The sequence below is a fragment of the Calypte anna genome, chromosome 1, assembly GCF_003957555.1.
Source record: "Calypte anna isolate BGI_N300 chromosome 1, bCalAnn1_v1.p, whole genome shotgun sequence".
NCBI lineage: Eukaryota > Metazoa > Chordata > Aves > Apodiformes > Trochilidae > Calypte > Calypte anna.
Genome location: NC_044244.1, coordinates 45,883,923 through 45,910,393, shown reverse-complemented (window position 1 = coordinate 45,910,393; position 26,471 = coordinate 45,883,923). Strand labels below are relative to the sequence as shown.

Here is a 26,471-nt window from a genome sequence, read left to right as displayed (position 1 = left end):
GATGGAATACTTCACCTGGTCACCTGTCTGCTCCACTCCTCCCCAAAAGAGGGTTCTTGGTGTGACCCCTTTACTCCTTTTTTTTTCTAGAACAGAAGATGCATAAACAGTGGCCTTGGTTCTGCACACCATTCTCTAGCAGTAATTATGAACATTGAATGTTATCAGTCCTAAAGGCAGGCACTGACTGGAAAGCATCCTGTTCATTTCAGCAAGTGAAGATACTTAGAAGAGACTTAACTGAAAAGTAAAATCACTGGAAATAAAATTGGTTCTACCCAGCCTCAAACCAGGATATCAATATATAATCCTCTTTTTTTTTTTTTAAAGGAAAAAAAAAAAAAGGCATGTTTGAATAATCTGCAATTAAGTGAACATAGTCCTGTGGAAACTCAACAGTACTTCAGTTTAGGAAAATTATGTTTTAAGATCAAGATCTACACTGATAGCTATGTCAGGCAAGAGATTATCTTCAGAAATCTTAAACCACCCAATCAACCCTTGTTTTTTCTAAAATTCTTCCAGTCACCTCAAAGCACAGTGATTTCTATTTCCTGAGTTCACAGTAAGAGGTGTCCTGAGCTACCTGTTGCTATGTGGAACATAGCCCTTTAAAAATCAGTCTGTGAATTACTTGTCTTGTCTAGCAGCAGGAGGTTCAAGACTAAGCTAAGAAAAGGTATTAATATCAGCATCTGAATTTTTGATCATTTAAGAGATGTATTTTTTCTCAAAATTATTTTTCCAGCTAGCAAAATTATAGCAAACATTAAAGAGGTACTGCCCAATCAGCAGCTGCTGTTATGATAAATTTAAAGGGCCGTTGTATCTGTAATTTTTCCTCTACCCTTTGAAAGATATATTGGTAAGAAATTTCTGTTCAGCACAAATAAAACTGTCGATGTAACATGTTCATAATTTTGCAGTCTCAACTCATAAATGGTAGACTATTATTCTCACCAAGTAATTAATCATAATTTAGAAATTATCTGCAAATGAAATTATTAAGAGAATTTTTTAAAATGTCCAAAAATCCTCTTGTCTTTACGAATTAGTTCTCAATAATGGTAGGACAAATGTCAGTAGCCATTACTTGTTCAGGATACCATTTACTCACACAAGAAGTCCAATTAACTTATAACATTCTTTAGGAATGTGCCACTCTGGAAATCAGACTGCTGAGTTGTTGCAAGCCTACTGTTGTTGCTTTATTGAGCAGAGTGGAATCTTCCAGAGCAGCTGCTACTGCAGAGCATCATTAGTAGTACCAGATATGAACAAACAGTGATGCACACTCGAGAATGCCACCATCTTTGTCCAAGAGGGGAACATTTCGATAACCTGTAAATATAATGACAGTTTATTAGTGTATTAGCCATAAAGGCAAAGACTACAATGGTGTTTTTTTATGATCTACCATGCAAATAAGGCATAATTTATGATTCTCCAGCTAACTCTTTATTAGAAATGGGATTTGGGTTCTGTGTAATTTCAGTTTATTTTTGTTTTCTCCTCTACGCAGACAGTATTTCAATTCTGGCATTTTTTATTAGAACTCCAGCATATTTCAGGATGTGCTGTTTCTTCCAACTGTTTTAGCTCAGTAATATCTAAGTATGGTGAAAAGTTAAATTTTAACATCCAAAGATGTTATGTACTGCATGCTTTGTTCTGATAGCATGTTAGATAACTTGAGAAGCAGCTGTGTTGGTTCCTTAGACAAGAAAGGTCTTGCAGCAGTAATGCAATAATGTCCAGCTGAGGCAGCCACTAATGTAGTGTAAGATCTTCCACCATTACATCATAAGTCTGCTAAGTATCTTGCTATACATAGGAGTGATTCTCAGTATTAGAGATAAGGCAGTCTCAGAGCCTACACGTTCATCTGGTTGTTGAAGCATTTGGAGAAGCTGTAGTTCTCAACTTCAAACTTTTTTTACTCACCTGCTTGGAAAACAAAACAATCCCCTCTCCAAAACCCCTAACCTATGATGCTTTATATGACTGTAAATATGTTGTTTCATAATAATTTTTTAAAAAGCCACTTTTAATTGAAAAATATTGTGTATTTTATCTGGTATCTACAATGTAACAGTGTAGTTATTTAAGTAAATATCTCCTATGAATAAGTATCTACATTCAGAACTGCAATTTTCAAAATCCTTCTTCAGGTATGTATGGATGTGTGTGGAGTCTTTGGGACTGACTTATTTGGGATTAGATTTTCTTTATTTTTTAAATTTTCTTAATATTTTTTTTTTTAATTTCACATGGCATCTGAGGTTCAGCTACTGGGCAGCATATATTAAAGCTGTGTCCAGGCAATATGCATTTGAGATAAATTTTTAGACCATGCACACAATATATGGCAGACTTGGTTTATTTCCTATCCAAAGATACACTTTAAGGGCTAAGACTAACTTCTAAAGACTGCGTCCTAGCCTCCATCAACAGAATATTCTATAAAGTATCCTGAAAGAAGTAAAACATTTTTTTTTAATTGAAGTTTTTCCAATAACTATCTATTCATTGATCAAGTGATAATAGCAGCAATGACAGAATTCCTGTTCTGTATTAGTATTCTCCATGGCAGACTCATTAATGCAAGACCCACCTCATCTTGCCTCTAGCCACCCATCTAAATCTAAAGCTGAGCTGAGCTGGGGAAAGGAAGGCAGTGATGATACATATATATTTGAATAGTTTCTAGGGAAGGGTGTCAATGGCACACCTTTGTCCCACTGCCTACCTGCCACAGAAAAAAAAAGACTGAGGACTGCTCAGCTTTTGGAAGCAACTTGCCCTCAGGGGACACCTCAGGGATATGAATCCTGGGGAAGAAGGGACAGTTTTGTTGTGCAGATTAAAGCAATCAGAGCTGTGAAGAGTGAATTTTAAATCCTGTCACACTCCCCAGCACGGTTTAGACAGTTCTTTCCCAAGGAATTGTGGCTCCCTCTATAAGACATAATATTTCTCTGTTTAACTATTTAGGTTACTTAGGTACCTAAAGCAAAACCATGGCTCCAGACCTGGAATCCAAAGGTCTCAGTGTTAAGCACTGCAATAAATTTTGAAATTATCTTACGTTCCATCAGTTTATTTATGCTTCTGGGCATCCTAATACATTTTATTTTCCCTCCACACAGGAGGGTTTGGGGCAACGGGTTTGGCACTGTTTATAGTTTTTGTACCTACATTCATTTCCTAAAATTTTGAATTACTTGACCCAAAATCTTTTCTGTAGAATCTGCAAGCTTTAACCTTTCCAAAATATGAATCCCCCATCTATATGTCATATAGACATATCAGAGACACGATGAAAAATTATACACAAAGTGAAAAAAAAGCCCAAATCAATAGTTTTATAAGCTTATGTAAGCTTTGGTGTCTGCTATTTAAATTTGCAATGTTTGTTTTGTTTTGTTTTTCCAGCATCCTTAAATATAAGTAAATATAAATAATATAAAAGGAAAGTGGTTTTGTTTTTCCAGCATCCTTAAATATAAGTAAATATAAATAATATAAAAGGAAAGTGGTTTTGTTTTTCCAGCATCCTTAAATATAAGTAAATATAAATAATATAAAAGGAAAGTGAAAGGTGATCAGTGTAAACATTTATGTCAGAGAAATACAAGTGTAATATCCTCAATTTTTTGTGACTCCTCAACCTCACCTAAAAATCACAAACAACTTTATGGCTTCAGAACCTGGAAAGAAAGAGCCATTAAAAATCACCTTAAGCTTAAGAAAAAAAGGCACAGTGCCCACTGCCAGCTCTAACACTTTCCCTTCACATCTTCATTCACTAATAAAAGTTGGTTGGTTGTTTTGTCAGAAATAGCTTTGGAAATTCAATATAGTGAAGAGCCAATTTACATAAGCCTTTCTCCGTGGCCGACTGACCTCTGTGTCAGCTCTTTATGTGCAGCCTATTATTCAGAAAAAATTCTAGATGCTATTCCACTACAACAAAAAGAACACTATCAATAAAAATACTATAAATATTATGCTTAATTTATATAATAAAAAGTTTCAAATAGTTACCTGAGGGGTATTTTTGGGGGGGAGGGGTTTCTTTTTTTTTTTAACTTGGCTTGTGTTGGATTTTGAGCCTGAGTAGAGAGTGCACTAAACTGTTGCCTCTCCAGTAGTGCTGACTAACCTCTGTTTCCTATAATAATGAATTAAAATACAATCCAAGCATTTTTTTTTCTAGAAATGAATACTGCAATAGGAATAATTACTGTCCATAATATTATTTTGATTTCTACACCACAGATTTGCATTCGAAGACTGAAGTGACTTAAAACTACATGTGCAATTTTTACCTATGATTATAAAATTCTACTTTAGGAAATAAACATAATGCTGTATGCTATCAATACTACAGTTACCATGAAACCCTGGGGTAATGTAGATTTTCTTTTGAGCTGTTGTAGGTGGCCCACATGAAAGTCATACCTTTACTCATGCTCAGCACTGGTAAAGTGTATTGGCCAATGAATTCATTTGCAACCAGACAACTATCATCCTTCACACAGAAGCGTATCAATGCCAGTTCTGGAACTTGTAAAGAAAAAGTGAAAACTTCATCCCATCTGGGGCTCAAAGCTGATGAAAAGAGAAAATATATCAATGAACAATTTAGTTTATTTAACTTACTATCTAAATTATTGTATCTGCTGTCACTAGTCTGAAGTGGTAAATATTCATTCTTCTTCCCTAGATTTTTGTGTCTATTAAAATAAATGATGAGACTCCCACTGACTTCAGTTGTTTATAGATCACTATATATAGAATATGGAGCTAAAACTGTAAAACGGAAGCTCTCAGAGTGAAGCAAACAGAGAGAGCTTGGGATTGCCTACAGAATCCAGGGCAGCCCTTTTGAAGGATTTGTAATGTATAAGCCATGTATCACTGTAAATCAAAAGCCTAATGAAGTTGGTATCATCTCTTAGAAGACAGCAAAATGGGAAAGCTTTAGCTAGGTTAATAATCCTTATAGAATCATAGAATAGGCTGGGTTGGAAGGGACCTCAGAGATCATCGAGTCCAACCCTTGATCAACTACCGCCACTTGCTCAACTTAAGTTTTCTTATAGCCGTATCAGTTTCATATTTTTGCCAAAGTTTCACCATTGAAAGTGCTGGAAATGAGGCAGGAACTAAATAAATTAAGGCAGTAAAATGATCACTTGAGAAAAAATCCAGATGAAGAAGAGGATAGAAGTGCCTAGTAATGAGCTAGGCTCATACAGAAAGAAAATTGGGGGCCTATTTAAAGCAGCAGCCATGTACAAAAGAAGAAAAAAAAATAAAGGAAAGAAAGAAAAAGAAAAAAGGAAAAAATAGAAGAGAGGCACAGAAGAAAGGGGATCACACCTTTAAGTCTGGGACATAAAGGAAGTCTTTATGATAAAGGTATGGGAATTGGGAATACTCAAAGACAACTATAAAACACACACACTTCATCTTCCAGAAGGCAATTAAGGGACTAATCCTACTGGAAACTTCATGGGCTAAGTGATGAACTCATAAAAATTTCTACAGAAAAAATGTCTAACTTTCCAGTTAGTGTATTGGTTTTGCCTGGGATAAGGTTCATTTTCTTCTTATCAACCTATAAGGTGCTATGCTTTGGATTTGTCAACAAAATAGTGTTGATAACACACCAGTGTTTTAGCTGTTGCTGAGCACTGATTACAGTGTTGAGGACTTATCTCTCTCATGCTGCAACCTCCCTTTCCCCATCCCAGCAAGTAGTCTGGGCATGTGCAAGATGCTGAGAGAAGACAGAGCTGGACAGCTGACCCCAGCTGACCAAAAGGATACCCCAAGACATGTAGCATCATGCACAGTATAAAAAAGCTGGAGCAAAGAAGGAGGAAGGGAAGATATTTAGACTTACAGTGTTGGTTTTCCCAAGTAAGCATAACACACAAGGGAGCCCTGATTTCCTGGAAATATCTGAGCCCGTGTTGGGCAGTTCACCCCTGGGAACTGGTGAGGAAATTTTTTATTTTGCTCTGATTGTGCATACATCTTTTGTTTTAGTTATTAAAGTGTCTTTATTTCAACCAAAGAGTTTTTTCACTTTTGCCCTTCTGACCCTCACCCCCATCCCACTGGGGGAGAGTGAACAAGCAGCTGTGTGAGGCTGAGCTAAAGTCCAGGGTGAGCCCACCAAAGTGAGTAAACACAATGCATTCCAGCATCCTTCAGGAGAGTGCCACCAACAAGAAGAGTTTGTACTTCCTTTATCTACTGTTCTACAGCAATGGCATACAGCATGAATTTACACTGCAGATTTTGTACCAGAAGATTCTAGTCTAGAGAGAAAGGGTTGCAGTCACAGGATGTACATAACAACTCCTTGGGAAGAAAAAATGGTAGTTCCTTATAAAATATTATTGTGTTTTGTTCAGTCAAGAGAATAAGATTGATACTCACCATTGCTTTTGACAACACTGGATTTTTTTTTTGTTTGGTCTTGTGGCACACCATAAATTTCTATCTGCACTAACGGGTCAGTTTTGCTGGTCTTTGACAGGTTAGCAGGTGGTAATTGATGAGCACTGATGAGCTGAAAAATTAAAGTTGGAATGTATTGATATAATTGTAAGAAAAAATTACGTAGTAGCCATATAGCATCCATTGTAACAAAAAATTAATCCATAAGAAACTACAGTAAGAAGAGTATGCCAGAAATATACTGTTATAAAAATACATATTAAACACAATTAATATTTTGCTTCTCATTTAGCTTAATTCTTGTCTAATTTCCTAGAATCATAGAATCATAAAATGGTTTGGGTTGAAGGCCATCTAGTATAACTCCTTCTTCAGTGAGCAGGGACATCTATCTTCCACCAGATCATGTTGCTCAGACCTCCATCCAACCTGACCTTGAGTGTTTCCAGGGATGGGGCATCTACCACCTCTCTAGGTAACTTGCTCTAGTCTTTCAGCACCCTCATTGTTAAAAAAAAAAAAAATCTGGTATGTTTTAAATAAGAATTTTCATATTTAAATTTTTATTCAATAACAAGCCATAAAAATTATATGTCTTTACTATGCAAAGAATAATCTTGGAGAAATCTTTTTCACAGTAACACATAAAACCTCTGCACTTAGTAGGCTCCCTATTGATTTCCTCCTTAATTTAGTTAGCTACCTGGAAGTTATCCCTCAGACTGCCCCATAATCTCGCATCATAATGAAGAATTTCCTCATAATGTTTAACCTAAATCTACCCTCCTCCAGGTTAAAAGTTACCCCTTGTTCTATCACTGCATGCCCTTATTATAATGCCCCTCCCAGCTTTCTTGTAAGCCCTGTACAAGTACTGGAAGGATGCTATAAGGTCACTCCAGAGCCTTCTTTTCTTTTTTCTCTCCCCAACTATCTCTGCCTGTCTTCATAAGACAGGTGCTCCATCCCCCTAATCATGTTTATGGATCTCTTCTGGACTTGCATGCAAACCTTGGTGAAAGACATGACTTGTATCATCCAGATGCCAGGACTAAGCATCAAAACTGATGATACAACAACAACAAAAAAAAAACTTCAACTCCAAAAATTCCAACTTCATCTCCAGTATTTTCTCTGACAACTTGCTCCAAGAAAAGTTCTGTCCTAATACATGGGAGAGCAGTGGCTTAGTAAACCCTGATGCTATCTGCTTTCTTCCTAGAAAATGGCCACCTACACTAGAAAGCTCTTTAAGATGCAAGCACGTTTGGCTGCCCCCTTTGAATCGGAGAAGATTCCGTGATGTGTCCCAAATGTCATGAGGAAAATTCATCCTTTTTGGCCAAGTCCTGCTTTCCTTGTTGCTAGACCCAGTCTAATCTGCCAAAATATGGGAAAAGTGTGCTCTTTTCAGCACACTATGTCCCAAATCCATAAATCCAATAATTTTTTGAAACACCAGATGAAGCAGACAGAGACAGTAGTAAATAATAGGGTAGGCTCAGAAGCTTACATATGAGTACCTTGAGTATTTGTATTTCTGATTCAAGTCTATATGCTGCTTGTTCACAACAATTGTGGCACATCAATTTAAGTATAATGAATTCAGTAAAACAGGCCCAGTGTGAGGTTTGTATTAACTTATGTTCTTCTCTTCATCCATTCCTTCATTCAGTCCTTCATTCCTTCACAGTCAGTCTGAGAGATCTGTCCTCTGGGTGGTTTATATATTTGTCCTCTATTAATTATTTCTCCAGTAACTATTCTTTAGCACAAACTCTTTTCACTCTTCCCCACGATTCTTTTTTATTTCAACCCCTATTCCCAGTTTTTTGCTCCTAAATTTGTCTCTCTGCACCTCAGCTGCTGGGAATGCCATTGCTTCATTGTACCCTGCCCTACCCAGCTTACTGCCACAGTCTATGTCCTCAGGAGAAATATCTGCCTTTGACTTGTCCTTCTTCTTCCAAACTCAGACATTTTCTTCCCATTGTCAATGGAATTGTTTGTCTCTTGCATTAAAATTGGATAATTTTTCCTTATCTTAATTAACACCAGCTTTATGAAAATGAGGAGTGAAATAACTGATGTATGTGCACAGGTGCTTGAAATCATCTACCAATGTCTCTTCATAATTGCTGTGCTCACCGTTAGGATATTAAAATGTTCTTGATTAAGTGCAGACATTATGTAAGTGTTTTATAATTGCTATTAGCTAATTTTTTATTTCCCCTATTTGTTTCTCTAAAAGAAACAAAATAGCAATCATACATTAATTTTATACAAAAAAAAAAAAAAAGCTTTTATGCAGGTATTGTAGTGTGTAATCAGAAATAACATTTTTAAATTCAGAAAATATAGTTTTCTAACTAATGAAAAATTGTAAAACACCTACTTGACCACAAAAGAAGGGGTTTTTTAACCCATTCTTTTTAAAATTACAAGTATTTCTAATATTTTTAAGAAGTAAATAAAAGTTAAATTTGGGAGAACTAGGAATAATTCAAATGGTTATTGATTTATGCATCTTTTTACAGTTATTCATATGATTTTAGGATTATCGTCTTCTGTGTATGACTAGGAAGATAATGGAACTTACGAGAACATAAACCTTCCTATAGTATCATTAGACATTTCTATTTGTCAATTAGCCTTATGCTAGTACATAAAGTACTTAAAGAAAATAACACCAAAAGTGTACATTTGATTTTTGAATTTTCAGAATTTGTTCCCCACAAGTGTAACTGGTAAGTCCGTTTATCAGCTACATTTGAGATACTGTGCAATTTATATTTGCACTTCTGTACACAACACCATGAAAATAATGCATTTTCACAAACTCTTATAAATTCTAAATACCTACATATTTTTAGCAAATATAGGTGAATTTTAGATGGAAAGGCACCCAAACAGTGGTAGATACAAGTTTGAACACGTTGTTAAAAAAATTATTAAATTTCCCAACAACCAGGAATGGGGATAAAATTTAAAAAACAATAATAGATAAAAAATAAGTATGAACTACGTAGTTTTTATTTTTACACTTTATGGAACAAACCAACAGTTAACAAGCTTACCCTTATGGACAGAGACAGCTGTTTACCGTATGTTCCCACATTGTGTGGGGTGAACAATGAATTCCTGTTTCTCAAGAATTCTGGTTTCAGAATATAGCCACATCCACCATTGTCTAAGAATTTTCCATTTTGCAGCTCCATTGGTATTCCTGGTGTCTGGAAGTTCAATGCCACTATAAAATTAAATAAATATTGATTTTAGTGAATTAGACTTGATACCTTTTGATAAAACAGCTTTCTGACAATAACAGTAAAACCAAAACCAAATAAGATTAAAATATGTATGTTTTTCAAATCATATGTAAGACCATGTTTTTCTTTTATATTTAGCAGTATTTAATAATGAATGATCCATGCACAAAATAAGTGTACTTTGTAGAACTGCACCATCTTTAAAAGTTACCCTATAGATTTTTTTTTACAATTCCAGTGTGTTGTGTGTTTTCATTTTTCTTTCTAAATTAGCCCTTGGAGAATATGAAAGGAGAGAACTTTTCTCTCCATAAGGACTACATTTAAATATAGTTTCTCTGCAGTGGTATCACTCTACACTCTGAACCTGCTTACAAAGTTCTGATGTAGAAGACAAAAACATAAGATTATGACTAACCTTAGTTACAGTCCAGAATTTGTCACTAATTATTATCACCCAAAAGATCAAGAAGGATTAGGTCAGCATTAGGATATTCAATGAAAATACATGGAAGATTATAGAAAAAAAAGCAAATTTTAAAGTGTTTTTAAACTTATGTGAGCAAACTCTCTTCAAGCTCAATTCTCCAATACTGGTGTTTTTTGCCAGCATATTCCTGACAGCTTAGCAGCTCAAAACATTTTTGGTTTGCTGTAGCAGCAACAATAGCATATGTCTCATCAACAGGATATTGCAACTCAGGAGATAAAGCCAACATTGAGATAGACCTGTTTAATGAAATTTTCCTCTGTTCTGCTACATTTGAGTTTCCTCTCACATTCAAAATAGAAAACACACAATTCAAGTCAGCAAAGTGATAACTTGATGTGTTAAATAGAAGATGACAAAAAGTCATTTACTTGATGACTTAGTAGGAAAAAACTGAAGACTTTAAGCAGCACAGCTCTTCATAATAATTCCAGAGGATGACCTTATTACATGTTCCTGTGAGATAATATATACGTATTGAATGAACGTTTGGCAGAATTCAGAAATCCTTATTTCATGTGGAAAACGCATGGAGTTTAGATCTGTTTCACCACAAAAACTGTTTATTTCTTCACTGATTTGGTGATCCATTTAAAAAAATCTGTAGTAAACTACACAAAGAGAAACAGATCTGTATGCTGAAGCAACTGGTACTACAGACCTAATGTTCATATTACACATTTTTGGATGATCTCTAGCCTGGTCAATAGCAATTAATAGCTGGAATATGTCAACTTCTCCCAGAGTGCATCCTTTGTCTCACCTGGAAAGGATCTCATCTGTGGATGTATGAATCAACATGAATCAACATTGGGTAGGAACAATTAGGAACCTTGCCTAAAAATTACCCAGATAAACAAAACCCAAGCAAACCACCACTAATAAAACACAGCGTGTATTCCTTCTTTGAACTAACTGCTAATGTAGATCCAGGCATAGATTCTGTGTCACTATGCAAAGGAACTTCAAGCTTATTTTACCTTTGACAACAAAAATTGAACTTAAAAATAATCATGTTGCCCATGGCAAATCATAAAGTTTTAAAAGTGGTTAAACATTGTCTTCACATAGTTCTGGCAGTGGCTCACAATTTGATTTATATGATTCAGCACATGATAAAGAAACAGGCTTAAATATGATGCTGTATGACCCTCATTATAGCTTAATACATTGATTAAAACAGTCCAATGAATGCTACAGAGCTGCAACCCTGAGGTCCCTTTAATCTGACATGATTTGCAGATAACCCAACATCTCTCAATCCATAGATAATTTTTAGCCCATACTTTCCCTTTATATGGTTTAAAAAGTGGAGCTGAAATTAGGCAAATTGAACCGTCATAGTTCCAAACAGCAGCTTCCACATGATGAAGCAAATTATATGATTGCACATAATGAGACTGTTGCTAAATTGTCCAAGCTTCATAAGCTACTAAGCAGAAAAATCTGATTTAACAGCAGAAACAAGGAGAGTAGTTTACATTTTATCATACTGCAAACATTACTTTTGCAACACCAGCGAAGAGCAACGTTGTTATGGGTTGATAACTTCAAACATCAATGCCATATTTTTACCTAATTTTATTTAACTTTAGAATAAGTTAAAAGCACACTGAATAGTCGCTTTAATTTACCCACAAATTGCCCAGTATTGCAAGCTGTAACCTGATTAGGGTTATTTTTTTATTTAGCTTTGTATTATATATTCTGAGGTGCAACTGCTTGCAAGGTTTGTAGCTTCTTGAAGCCTTGCAGGATAATACTTTATGGTGAACTGTTGATGCATAGTTTTTCTTTTAATTAGATGTAGTTATAACCCTTACATTTCTTTGAGAAATGGCAAAGTTCATAAATTAAAATCTATGTTTTCCATTTTCAAGCAGTGCAGTCTCAGCTATATATTTATGCAAGGAAGATCAAATCTCTACCCAATGTTTCATTTTAGTTTTGCTGAATTAAAGAACAGAATTGTCACTAATAGGCTTTGTAGTGTTGTTTTATGAAAAAATACAAATTTAATGCATATATGAATATTGCTTTTAGATGCTGTTTTCTTTTGGAAAGAAGCCTAAATATGCTTACCATGAAACCATATGAGCAATAAACAATCTTACCATACAGATTACATGGAAAACTACAGGCACCTGAAGTGTAGAACTGTGTTAAACTTTCTCCTCAGTTTTTCCATTGAACACAATAAGCCTTTTAATATTGGCATAAAAATCAAAACAGGAGGACAAAATATGGGCTTGGAGGACAATCTGAGCAAAATAATTCCTCTGTGTGATTCTTGAATCTGAAAAGATTCCAAATCTTCCAGGAACTCTAAGTCTGAATCTCTTCCAGATCACAGAATTTAATACTCAAATCTTCTTGCAAAGTACCAAATCTGCCATGACTGTCCCCATTGGCCCTGAATGTGAACAAATTCATATTGCAAATGCAAGTAATGAAATAGCCTAGCTTCAAAAATATGAAACAACCCATAATACCCAGAGATATACAGAGGACATATTATTCATCCCAAACCTCTGGATCACATACAATTAAATGAAGTCTGTCCAACAACCAATTACAGAACTAACCACAATCTAAGTATTCAAATATAACACCTTCCATAAACACCACCATTGAAGACATAATTGATTTTTAGGCTGATAACAAAGCTTTTGAAAACCAAAGTGAGACTGAGGTTCTTTAGACTTCTAAGTGGCTATGATCTGGAGGCAGCTGAAGAAAATTGCATGTCTTTTGTCAGTGATGCTGCATCTCAACTAATATTTCTTTTGGGACTTTTAAATTACTCCTTTCCTTCCTTTCCCTTCCCTTTCTCTTCCTTCCCCTTCCCCTTCCCCTTCTCCTCTCCTTTACTTTTTCCTTTCTCCTTTCTCCTTTCCCTTTTCCCCTTTCCTTCCCTTCCCTTCCCTTCCCTTCCCTTCCTTTCCTCTTCCCTTTTCCTTCCTTTCCCTTCTCCTTTCCTTTTCCCTTTCCCTCCCCTTCCTTTCCCTTCCCCTTTCCTTTTCCCTTTCCCTTCTTTTCCTTTTTCCTTTCCCTTCCTTTCCTTTTCCCTTTCCTTTTCCCCTTCCCTTTCCCTTTTCCCTTTCCCTTTCCCCTTTCGCCTTCCACTTCCCCTTCCCTTCCTTTTCCTTTACCTTTCCTTCCCTTTCATTTTCCTTTCCTTTCATTTGCATTTTCATTTTTCTTCCCTTTTCTTCTCTTTTCCTTTCTTTTCCTTTCTTTCTGATTCTATTAGCTATATTACAACCCTGAGTTTTAATATGTTTTCTGCATTTAAGAGGGAAGACTTTTAATGGATAAGCACACATTTTTCACCAATTTTCCTTAAAATTTGTTACTTAATTGCATTTTATTCTTTTGAAATCCATCTCAACTTGTCTGAATTTTATGCAGTCTCCTAAAATACCATGCACCAAAAGCCCTTAATAAAGGGCATGCTATCTGAGTATGACACAAAATGTGGATGAAAAGGGAAGATATTCAGTTATTAGATCAAGTTGAAACCTCTAGAAAACACATAAAGGAAGGATAAAACAAAACATGCTGACAAATTGTCACCTGTTACATATACCAGGAAGCAATTGTTTTAACAGAAGCAGCATACACAGCAGGAGGATCTCTTCTCAGTAGTAAACAAATTCTATCAAACTAAAATATGTAATACCTTCACCATCTGAATGATAAATATAACACTAATATCTAAGCTCTGTGCAAACATTACCTATCACAATATCCTCAAGTACAAATAATATTTCCCTTTTAGTATATTGAAAATGTTCTTTAATCTAATATGCAGTCTGATGGAATTTGCATAAGAGAAATCCAATGCATAACATAATACTCTCTAAACCTTCTCAGTATCAGCAAGTGTAAGGAAGATAACGTGATCCATCACCACCTGGTCAGACTACATAACCTAGAAAAATGATGGAACTTGGTGAGTTTTAAAAGCTTTTTTTATCTTCATCTTTCTGAAAAACTAGAAAGACTTCCAGCATAATTAAGACTGCTAAATTACAGCAGCCTCCTCAGGTTCTGATCCCCACCATCATCTCTGGATGTCTGGCAATTCATATTGTCTAAAGTCAGTCTTTTAAGTGGCCTAAGCATCCCCTTTGCCTTAGTCCTTATGATTTTCTTTTAATATTTTTGCAGCTTTAGCCCTCTTGCCAAGCCACTAAATAGGTGATATCCCACCCAAACTTTTTGAACAGTTGTATCCACAAAAAAAAAAAAAAAAAAAAAAAAGTATAAAGGGATTGGTTCCCTTACAAGACACAGCAGACTTAACTGTAGGAACTTTAGTATACAGTCTCTCACCTTGTTATCTGGAAAAAAAAAAAAAAAAAAAAAAAAAAAAAAAAGTCATTTTCTTTAATAGTGTATTATTTTCCCTCCTTACAGAACAGAATGGGACTTTAGCTATTCAGACTTTATTAAGCTTAATTATAATTTCCAGCTTTGCTTATGTGTACTATATGGACACAGGAAAGACATTAAAATTTAAATATCTGTGTTAAATCAGTGGAATGACATCAGCAGAAGATTCACTGAGTGGAGCTTTGGGAGCTGCATTGTGAAATGCACTTCTATTACTGCCAAGCAGTTATCTAAAACTGATTAGAGAATCAATAACAGATCTGACATGGCTTGGGAATAATATCTGTAGAGAATTTTTTCTCTATTCAGCATGTTCCCATAAGAAAAATGTGTCTTCAAATGAAAATGCAAATGATGTGACCAAGAGGGCAAATTTAACCACTTCCTGCATATTTTTGATTCTCCAGGAAGGGGCCCAAAGCCCCTGCACAGAAACAAAATCATGTTTTGTATACTAATTGTCAGAATGACTTTTCTCTTAAAGTATACTCTGACTCAACAGTCAGTGTAGTCATTTTTGCAAGACTTCAGTCCTTCTTGAGATCTAATGTACCGAAATTATTTGCTGAGATCAGTGATCAGCTTTCTAGGCTACAAAAAAAAGCCTATTAAACTGCAATTTAATAAGCCCAAGAGATTAATTCAATTTGAAATTAAGAATCTTGGAAAGCATTTCCTCTAAGCATGAAAAAAGTTGCCAGTTTTTAATAGCTATGTAGATAGTATACAGAGAGTGCACCACTCCAGATGAAATAATCCAGTAATAGTATGACACAAAGTTAAGTGAGGATCAACCATAAGAAGAAAATATAATAAAATCAATTCCAAATGGTATGGTAATGGCAAGATACCTCCAGAAAGTCTAGCCCAAGTCCAAATCTGTACTATAAATAAATGCTTAGAGTGACACAGACATGGAAATAATTATACTAACTCTTAATTTTTTTACTTAGACTGTAATTGTAATATACCTCAATACAACAGTCAGGATGAGAAGTAGAATTTGTAACAATGGGAGAATTATGGGGATCTGAGTACATCTCAGTTCTTTCACAGAAGAGCCATAAATGAGTGGCCAAATTTATGAAATCTCCCTAGTCACTCTTTGCCACTTTACCTCAACATGTGGCACTGACAGTATGGAATAGCTTAGAATTGGTACAACAAATAGTAAGAAGTTTGGGCTTGGGGATCTTCTCCATTACTTTGAGTCAGGGACAAAGCTATGGGAATAGAAGTCTCTCAGTGAAAGATGAGGCATGATGCTCCTTCTAATTCTGTAACTGCAAGGGAGCAGTTGGAGATACATAAGAGGGTTAAACAATAACAACAAGAACAAAAAATAAGCATTAGCATGATAGAAATAGCACACTGATAAAAATATTTCTGAGAAGGTAACTTGAAACGGAATATATCTAGAGGGCTGAGAAAGGAAACAAGGGAAAAAGGAAGCCTGGAGCAAAGGTGCACATAAACTCCAAGACCCTGCAGGCAAAGTGAAATTTGTGCCCATATCTTGCATCTGTAGATGCAATGAAAATCCTGCAATGCAACAGTATCTGCAAACATACATACCCATTTGACACCCCACGTTCCAGAACTCTTGAGGATTATAATTTGAAGAGCTTGTTCTTGTTCCTTTTGGGTAGATTCTTGTAATGAATCTTAAAGTATGTGAAACAAACTCTTGGGCTGAAAAATAGAATGACAAAATCTTGGCAACAAAAACTTTAGTAATAAAGACAGGCTATATGAAATTATTAATAGTAACAACAAAAACAACAAAATAACAACAGCAACAAGAACAAGAAAAACAATAATATCATCTTGCAATTTTAATTTTTTTTTACACAATGATTGTCATTACAATGTATTTCTATTTTAAGATGTTTTTATGTAGGTTGACCTGAGGTCACTCTCAGTTACAGGTAAAATCCTACTTAAAAGCTTTAAACCCTTCATTGAAATTTGGTAGATAATTTTTACAATAAAGTTCACTGTATTCTCCTGGAAAATTGAATTACACACAACAGGAAAGTGATCATAAAGCCCACTCATTCTTTATTAGTTCAACGGGAAGAAAATCATCCCCAAAACATCTTTGTTTGATTGCTCTTTTGAAGTTTAAATAAAATGACTGAATAATTTCAAGACGAGTGAACAGCACATTTCTAAAAGACACTTTATTCCTTTATAATCTCCAGAACACATTAATTATTAACTATATGTTAACTTCCACATATCAGTGATCCCTACCAAATAGACATAAACTCTACAGCTATGGAAAACACAAGATTACTTTTACCTGCGCCGTTCTTCTTCAGCAATGGAACATAAAGCTTTACATTTCCAGGGTCAGCACTCTGATTCTTTCCATCCCTCATCACTTTTTTTTTTTTCCCATAGAACTATTTTCCCCACTACATTGGAGAAGGACCAGAGAGGACTCTGACTATGGCTGGCTGGCAAAAGCCTCCTTGTTTTGATGCCGTTCAGCAACATTCACCCAGCCAGCCATTGAAACATCTTTGTAGAGCAGTGGATGGCAGCTGGGCTGGCCCTGACTGAATGAGCCCGTGGCAGCCTTCATTCTCATGGTCAGTGATCTCTGTTTTTAACACTGCCTTAAGGCTGTTGGCAGGCAGTTGGACTAAAAACAGCAGAGGCTGCAATCTGTTTGCTGCATGAAATGGAGATGCTCCAACACAGAATGGGTTTTGAATGATCCAGTTTGGCTGGTGTGAAGATCTGGTCTGATGGAGCAAAGTGCCTGCTATGGGGTTCGTTCAGTCCATCAGTGGTGATTCTCTTACCTGCAGTTATCATTGAATAATTGCAGGTAATGCATTACTAACTCCAGTCTGTACAACAGACCAGACATGGGGAATGAAATGTATTCCACACTTTTTCAAGTATTGACTATTACTTCTAAACAATGAAATAAAAGGTATTCATACATTTTGGGTACTATGTTAATATTTGTTCTTCTAAAACTACATGAAAGTAAAACAAAGCTGAATTTCAATTTTCCTCACAAAACCAACTTAATATAAAAATGGCATGCAAATTACAAGATTTTTCTAAAGCAGTGTCATAAAAATTACCAAATAAAATTGAACAGCATGTGTTTCATAAATTTTTAACTCTTCCGACTCCTAAGTTTTGAACCACAGCAACATTTTAACTTTTATCTTATTAAATCAAAAGAAAGTACCTGCATGTTTTACAAATTTTCTTGCTCGAGCTTCTCCAATTGAATTATTTTCATAGCACTTCTGATTAGCTAGGGAATGCTCGAAGCTCACAAACTTTGAAGATTTGGTATAAATCACAAGGTCCGACAACATTAAAGCAATTTTTATCTTCTTCACCTAATAGTCACAATGTAAAATAATAAAATAATTTAAACCTCACAATTTCATTATTATTATTAACATTTCAGAAGAATGTATAAACCATGGGAACTTGTGTCATAATTAATGAATATGTGAACTTAAGATATCACTTTTGATAGTGACAGGTGATCCAATCAGAGACAACTAAGTTTATTGACCCCAGAGTTCACCATAGTAGTTATAGGGTGAATGGAGAGATGCTTCAAATGCTTCCTAATACAGTGTTTTGTTGGACAGCTTTACCATTTACCACAGCCAAAGCCAACAGCATCACTAGGGCATCTGGAATGTGGATCCGAATGCTCTCTCACCCTCCAACAGAGAATAGAATGGGACCTCAGAATAAATATTCTCACTCAGATAGATTACCACGTGGTTTAAAAAAAAAAAAAAAAGTTCAATTTGACCATCAACAGGATTATTACATCTAATATTTACACTCTCTTAAAGAAATAGTATTAATGTTAAGTTTTTATACAGTAAATGTAAAAATACCTTCCCTTTTTTAAGTGCTTAACTATTTTTGGGTGCAACCAGAAGTCTATACCCAATTTCATTCATAAATCCAGAACAGAAGAAACTAGGGGAATGGGAACTCTTCAAAGAAATCTCAAGGCTAGACTGATGGACTGTGGGAAACAAATATTTAACTCTGGCAGAAACTTCTGAGTGTTCTATTGACATAATTACAGAATGGTCTTGAGACCAACCAAGCAGCTGGACTACTTTGTTTTAGATTTATTGTGGTATTGAGCATCTGGGACAAGTAGAAACCTTGGAAATGAAAAATGCAGGTGCAGTTTAGGATGGGAGAACACGGAAGAGTTTCTTTTTAGCTGGATAGTAAAATATGCACTAGTCTGAGGTGTTTGTAAGAATCAGGAAAATTCTGAAACCTTGACCTGAAAATATTTCAAAATACATTGTTATAAGTAACTTCAAAGCCTAACTTTTAAATTGAGTCTCTATATCAAGAAAACTTTTTTTTAAAAAAAAAGCTATCTTACATCTATGTGTTTTCTAAATTCAATTGAGACAAAAGTTACCTTTGCCTTTTTCCGAGGTGGAGCAGAACCTCTCAGTTCACTTTTCCTTTTTGTGGAGTCCCTGCTTGTATACAGAGGGGCTTTATCATCAGTCTCATCTTCATCAGACATATCTTCAAAGTCAGAAATTTCCCCTGTCTCACCACGACTCTCATCTTCTGTTCTGAACATACCTTCCTCAAGTGTTCCAATTTTTTTATTTTTTATCAGAATTTTGAATTTTAATGCCTGTAGAAAAGAGGTTACACAGTAGTATTTAGGATTATGTAAAGATTAATTGTAGATTTAAAAATCTAGGTACAATTTCCCATTTTTTAAATGGGCATGTTTCAACTTCCCTAATATAGAATGTAAGAAAGAAATTATTAAATGTTATAATTTCTAATAAGATGGCTTTCTTCTGTGCACCTATGTTCTATGAGTATATATTTCACTTAGATTTATTAAATAATATTCATAGTAAAGCAGCTATTATGTAGCTGACATTCATCTCTACTTTTCTACACAGGAGCTGCCAGTGACTTAGGTTCTTGGTTAAGCGATCCACAAAAATATTCCTTAAGTTTCATAAGGAAGGCTCTATTTCTAAGAAGGTTACAGAAAAAAGAAAAAAATACTTACACGTTAAAGAAAAGATAACTGAAATATTGTATTTTAAGTTATCCATTAATTAAATATGAAAAGTATGGGTGATTGATAGAAAAATATATAAATTCAAATCGTTATAATAGAAATTAGAGTCAAAGGCAAAGAAATAGAAATTCCACTGATGTACATGGCAATCCCCATTGCTGATAATCCCCTTATCACTTCAGATCTTGTATAAGTAGTTTCTCAGTGTGACAGTGGAATGAAATATCCTATGCTTAAAATCTATCAATGCCATACTAGTGTAAGATTTGATTAGTGTCTCCACACTGGTGATTTAGAATAAAAGTGTCCTTTAACATTTCCTTCATTTCTTATTGATGCACTCATTTTTTTCTGTGATATTTTTAGAAGGGGTTTTAATGTGAGTAATGCTACTCACATTTTTAAATAGTTCAGAATTTTCCTTTGCCTCTTTGTATTTCTCAATTTAAAAGCTATTCTATCCACTTTTGGTCTTTTCTCTTGTTATCTTTGACAAAGATTTAATTATGGAAATCTAAAAAGACCTTGTATATGAGAAAAGGAACACCTTTCTCTAGGTCCATTACTGCCTCCTATGTGTAAACTTGCTTTAAGTTAAAAAAGACCATAGTCTATGTCATCATATAAAAATGAGTCATGATGTTTGAAGTCAGTTTTTAAAATTGTTTTTATGAACTCTTCACAAAGATATAAATGCCCTGAAGTAGGACAAACATTTCTTTTTCTTTTTTTTTTTCCTATAAATGTAACATTTTATAATCACAGCCCTACTATCAAAAACTGTTATAGAAAATACTCCAGTAACAAGAAATTTTGTGGGCCAGAGAATTTTCCTATAATTGTGAAGCCAATTCAATTAAAGTGAATTGTAAACTGAAAAAAGACCACAGATTTTAAGTCTAAGCTTCAAGAGATCTCAAAAAAACTTGTGACAAAGGTATGGTTACAAAATCAGTGACTATGTTGAATTTGGTTTCTTTAATTTACTTGGTAATCAGAAGTGTTAAACATATGGAATATTTTTGTACCAATGTCTAAATCATTTAAGCAGATTATGAGCTCAAAGTATGAGTAAAAAAAATACAAGCATACTAAAAAAATACATAATACTAAACCAGACCTTCCCTAGAGTGTAATGGTTCTTCAACACTGGCATAAACAAAAGTCAAATACAATTAATTGGAATAAATATTTTTAAAATTAAATAAACAAACCATAGTTCTTGTACAAAATCAGCATTCAAATGAATGTGAAGTACACACACAAATCAAAACAGCTGAAGTAATACAAGACTCCAAGACAAAAATCACAAGCACTTTGGAATGGATCAGGCAAACTCACCTACTGACCACTGCAATTAATGTAAAGAGGAGCAAATTTCAGTCAGAAATGTAGAAAACAAACCGAGGATCTGGGTCATGAGTACTAAAAAGAGAAAAATAACTTTCTATTTAAATTTAGCCTGCTCTTCTCTGCTGACCAGCTCATAGGTGCTTAGTAAGAGGAACATCAAATCCTGAAAATCTTGCCAAGTAACAAGATTGAGATCAGTTTAAACTTTTGCATAATTAAATGCAGGCCCCAAATGAGGACTCTTGCTCAGAACATAGCTGTTTGCCAGTCTGCTTCAAGGCTAAACAGCTGTGCTATATCAGAGATAACGTTTCACCTAGGCAACTGACTTTCTGCTGGGTGGATGGGAAAGGAATCCGGAGGATATTAACTGAGAAAGATGATCAGAGCTTGGTCAGGATAATTAGTTTGGTCTAGTCAGGGACCTCATACACAGATTTCCTACCACGGTTGAATGTTCCAACAAGATACCTCGCCAAAAGAAGGATCTGATATTTATACAGTAAATAAACTATGAACCTAAGACCCATATAGTTGATGATATAAAGTATGACGATTCTTTGTTTTTAATTACTTTATGAAGTTGTCTACAAGTCATTAAAAAGTGATTGTGACCTGCTCAACACATTTTGGGGCAAATCACGTTCATTTGAAAGTCTGTAAAGTACAATGCCCAGAAGCAGTGTATAAATCAGATGAGATTTCTGTAAATTCTCACCAGAACCTACAGAGAATCCAGAAATTTTCTGATAAACAATACTGTTTTTCTGATTTTTGAGGAAACAATACTGTTTTTCTGATTTTTGAGGAAATCACCAAGACTTGCTATGCTTTCAACATGGCAACAATAAATGCTGTAAACCGAATGAAAGGCAACAGTAGACTGGAAAGATCTCTGACTTGTTAAGAAGCAAAGATATTTCTGATGCAAAGACTTGGTCGAGACATTTGCATATATGACTTGTTAGATAAAAAAAATTAGGAATTAAATTCATCACTGAAGCAACAGGCATTAGATATGGGAAAGCAGACTTGATCTTGAATTCCTGAGTGAAAATCTTCATGTCCTACTTTTACAATAATAAGAAAATAAGACTATAAGACTCTACAAAGATAAGGGAAATTTGAAGATTTGACTGAAAATTGAATCATATAGCCACAGGTTAATCAAACTATTACCCTTCTGTCAAACATTACAGACAGTCAGTGAGAAACTATTTGTCAGAGATTAGACAGCCAGGTACAATCATGTTTTGGAAGTTTCTCAGTGAAATAGGTTTTTACAGAAGAACAAAGAAATTGCAGTACTGATATAAATCTCTAAGACATATTCTCAAATGTTAGAGCTACATGTCAAAAACATTGGTACCAGACTGGTGCATTCTGGGAAAACTGTGACTATTCTGAAAAAGCAGTAGATCAGGTGAAGACAAAGGTGAAAGAAAGGTGAAAGAGGAGTCCTAGGTATGGAGTTAGGTGGTTTTCCCTGTGATGGTAGGACTTAAAATGCCAGAGAGATTAACGTACTGGAGACCTTCTCTCATGGAGATTATTACATAGGTTCTTTTATTTAGGTGGTATGGCTTTAATAACCATGAGGAAACCTAGGCAATTGTGGCTAGAAATTCTTCTGAACCATCACAATGTAGTAAATGGTGTTGCAGCTGTGTGGGAAAGATGACTTGTAAAATAACAGTAGTTTCACTTTCAGTTAAAAATGCATCTATCTCTCTTTGCAATTTTTTGTTAGGAAAGCTGCAAATGATAAAAAATTCCTAAGTAGTTCATGTGTATGTCACACTGGCAGTATAAAGTAGTTTGACGTACTACAATTCAAAATAATTGAAGAATAAACCTTCATCAAAAGCATCAATGTGTTTACATTTTTTTCCATGTTATAGTTGAAGTCTGTTTCTTTTAGTATCTGTCAAATCCATTAGAGAGAAAGGATTCAGCAGGATAAGTAAAAAATTATCTCAGTTCTGAGATCTGGATATTTTCTAAGTTGTTCTACAATCTGCTGCACAAGACACCACATTCTGTCACCTTATATCAGCATAATCCAGAAGTGCTGGTGCAGTCATCAGGGATCTCTGGCACTAGTCAGTGATGTCAAATATAATTTAAGATCTAAATAAGAACCTGTAATTGGAAAATGACTCTGTGATATGTTTGGAGAAATTATGTGGTATTCCATTTCATGTGGAAACAAGGGCACCTTTTGATTCAGATTTGAAGAACAGTGAGCAGTGAATATCAAAAGGAACCCTCTATTGAGCTGCACGTTCACCTTCACAGGAGGAGTAAAACTAGGAAAAACAGTAGTGGCTGCAAGATGAGGAGGATTTCTCTATAAAGAAGTATGATATTTCAGTCTCATGTGACAGGGAGAAGCTGGGTGTTGAAGGTCCTTGCCAAAGAAATCTCAGAAAGCAGGCCTAAACTGGTTTGTCCAGAGCCAAACCTTTGAGGGATCCTACAAGCAAGTTGCTAAAAAAAAAGCCTAACAAGGCTTTAGCACAAGTAATAGCACAGGTCATGAACAACCAAGTGATCAGTAACTCTTTGTGACACAGGCAATCAGAGGACCTGATGGACAGAAGTATGCACATTTCATTTAAAGACATATGAAGTGCATAGAATCATAGAATTGGCTGGGTTGGAAGGGACCTCAGAGATCATCAAGTCCAACCCTTGACCCACTACCACTGTGGTTACCAGAACATGGCACTAAGTGCCACATCCAGTCTCTTTTTAAATATCTCCAGGGATGGAGAATCCACTACTTCCCTGGGCAGCCCATTCCAATGTCTGATCACCCTCTCCATAAAGAAATTCTTTCTAATATCCAACCTAAACCTCCTCCAGCACAACTTGAGACCATGTCCTCTTGTCTTGCTGAGAGTTGCCTGGGAAAAGAGACCAACTCCCACCTGGCTACACCCTCCTTTCAGGGAGTTGTAGAGCATGATGAGGTCTCCCCTGAGCCTCCTCTTCTCCAGGCTGAACACCCCCAGCTCCCTCAGCCTCTCCTCACAGGACTTGTGCTTGAGTCCCTTCACCAGCCTGGTTGCCCTCCTTTGGACCTGCTCCAGGACCTCAATATCCTTCCTGAACTGGGGGGCCCAGAACTGGACACAGGACTCGAGGTGTGGCCTCACCAGCGCTGAGTACAGGGGCAGAATCACTTCCTTGGACCTGCTGGCAACGCTGTTCCGGATACAGGCCAGGATGCCATTGGCTTTCTTGGCCACCTGGGCACACTGCTGGCTCATGTTCAGCTTCCTGTCAATCCAGACTGCCAGATCCCTTTCTGTCTGGCTGCTCTCAGCCACTCTGTGCCCAGCCTGGAGCTCCCCATGGGGTTGTTGTGGCCAAAGTGCAGTACCCGGCACTTGGCCGTGTTAAACCTCATCCCACTGGAATCAGCCCAACTCTCCAGTCTGTCCAGGTCCCTCTGCAGAGCCCTCCTGCCTTCCAGCTGATCCACACTCCCCCCCAGCTTAGTGTCATCTGCAAATTTGCTGATGATGGACTCAATCCCCTCATCTAAATCATCAATAAAGATATTCAACAGAACTGGTTCCAGAACTGATCCCTGTTGGACACCACTAGTGACCGGCCACCAACTGGGTCTCTAGGGCAATTATTTAATGGGAATATTCCCTAACAGAGCGTATTACAAAAAGTGTCTCTATGGTTATCATTTATTTCAATGAAGAGTGAAAGACCCTCAACCCTTTACATCATTCCATCTTCCTGGCTAAGATCCAACCAGAAAGGAGGAGGGTGGGGCTCAAATAAAGGTGGGTGAAGATGATGAAAGAAACCAAAATTGTAAGGGAAATGGAGGTAAAGCACTGTAACTCTAATCCAAACACCTTAATTTGAAAGTAAAAGTAATAGTAATTAAATTCATACACACACAAATAGCAAAGTGACTTGAAGTAATGCTGAGCTACTTCAGTGTGACATTAATATTAATTTATAATCAAGATAAGTAAATATTTTAGCATATAAGTAATTTACCTCCTATATTTATTTTGGTTTAGTATAAGACAGTGTAACTAAAAATAATTAACATTGAATAAATCATAATTTTAAATTAATATTTAGAACAGTCTTTAAAAACATATTGAACAAAACATGCTAAGAAAAAAGCCAATAATTTGTATATTTTATATTTCTATTTTTTTAACATTCAAGGAAAGATACAGGTTCATATATAAATATAGATAGCTACATAGGACAGTTTCAAAAAGGAAGCTGATTTCAAAGCTTTCCTTTTTTGTGTGTATGAATACAATACAGACAGATATATGACAAGAGTTTTGCAAGTAAAAGTACTCATATAGGCAGGTACATTAATTCCCTTGAATAGATTATTCATAGTAATTTCTTTAAAGTTCGTTATCAGGCTATTGGTCACATCAGCATCTAAGGGAGTTTATTTACTGCATTTGAGCCATGCCAAAGCACACTTATATTCTGCTGAGCCAATCTCGTATCTGAGCAATTACAATGAGCTTAATCATTCTGACACATACTATATTTTAGTAGACCTATATTAGAAATTAGAAGACTGTCATATTAAAAGAACAATGCCTTTATTCTGTTACTGGGTTTAACATTTTTGATACAATTTTCCTCCTGGCATGGCTTTACAAGTTGTATTGCTATAGAATCATATCAGATGCAACAGCTTCTGTCTAGAGCTCAATCTTTAAAAAAGCTGGTACACTTTACAACTATTTTTTTTACACTAACTGAGAATCCTTCTAATGAAAAGCATTTTAAACTCACCATTTGTGGTTCTATAACATCCCTTTTGCACTGCTCAAGTAAAGATGTCTTAAAACTAAGTTCAGCATCTGGCTAACTCAAATGGAAATGAATTTACCCAGTCCTTGAATATGCACAAGGTTCTAAGTTTTAACCTTGGAAGGTTAAAGTCCACTAAGCTCCCTTTGAACATGGACCAAAATGTTTTTTCTCAATAAGACTGTAGCCAAAAGTCAAGCTTACAGCTGTATTTGCAAATTCAGTCATAGCCATCTATTTCCAGGGCAAAATAAAATCCTAATTATTTTTATGTGCTTGATCAGAGCAGCTAAGGGCAATGGAGACAATCCTAATCCTTGTTCATTCTCGACATAACAGCTTATTACACCAAGACTTTTGTAGATCAGCTGAGGACAGTGTATTATTTTTAGGTAATTCTTACATGTTGCATAGATGGGGAATACATTTCACATAGTTGTAAAGGATTAAAAGTTCAGAAGAATCTCACCTGAACACCATACATTTAAAGTGAAGAATGAGTATGGAACCCAGGAATGTGTTTTCAGGCAAAATTTCTAGAGCTTACTTATGAAAACTCTAAGCTATGGAAGTATGAAGTATGACTCCC

At 35.5% G+C, this 26,471-nt stretch overlaps 1 protein-coding gene across 1 annotated transcript in view; it reads right to left on the bottom strand.

Annotated features, from left to right (window-relative positions):
- Positions 1-1,258: 1,258 nt before the first annotated feature.
- PLCZ1 (phospholipase C zeta 1) overlaps positions 1,259-26,471 on the bottom strand; it is a 43,500-nt gene continuing 18,287 nt past the window's right edge. The window contains exons 7-13 of the mRNA XM_008501170.2: positions 19,076-19,303; positions 17,849-18,005; positions 16,210-16,326; positions 9,555-9,727; positions 6,457-6,589; positions 4,465-4,614; positions 1,259-1,341 (exon numbers count right to left, since the gene is read on the bottom strand). Coding sequence (XP_008499392.1) covers positions 1,259-1,341; positions 4,465-4,614; positions 6,457-6,589; positions 9,555-9,727; positions 16,210-16,326; positions 17,849-18,005; positions 19,076-19,303 — 1,041 coding nt within the window. The remainder of the gene's footprint in view (positions 1,342-4,464; positions 4,615-6,456; positions 6,590-9,554; positions 9,728-16,209; positions 16,327-17,848; positions 18,006-19,075; positions 19,304-26,471) is intronic.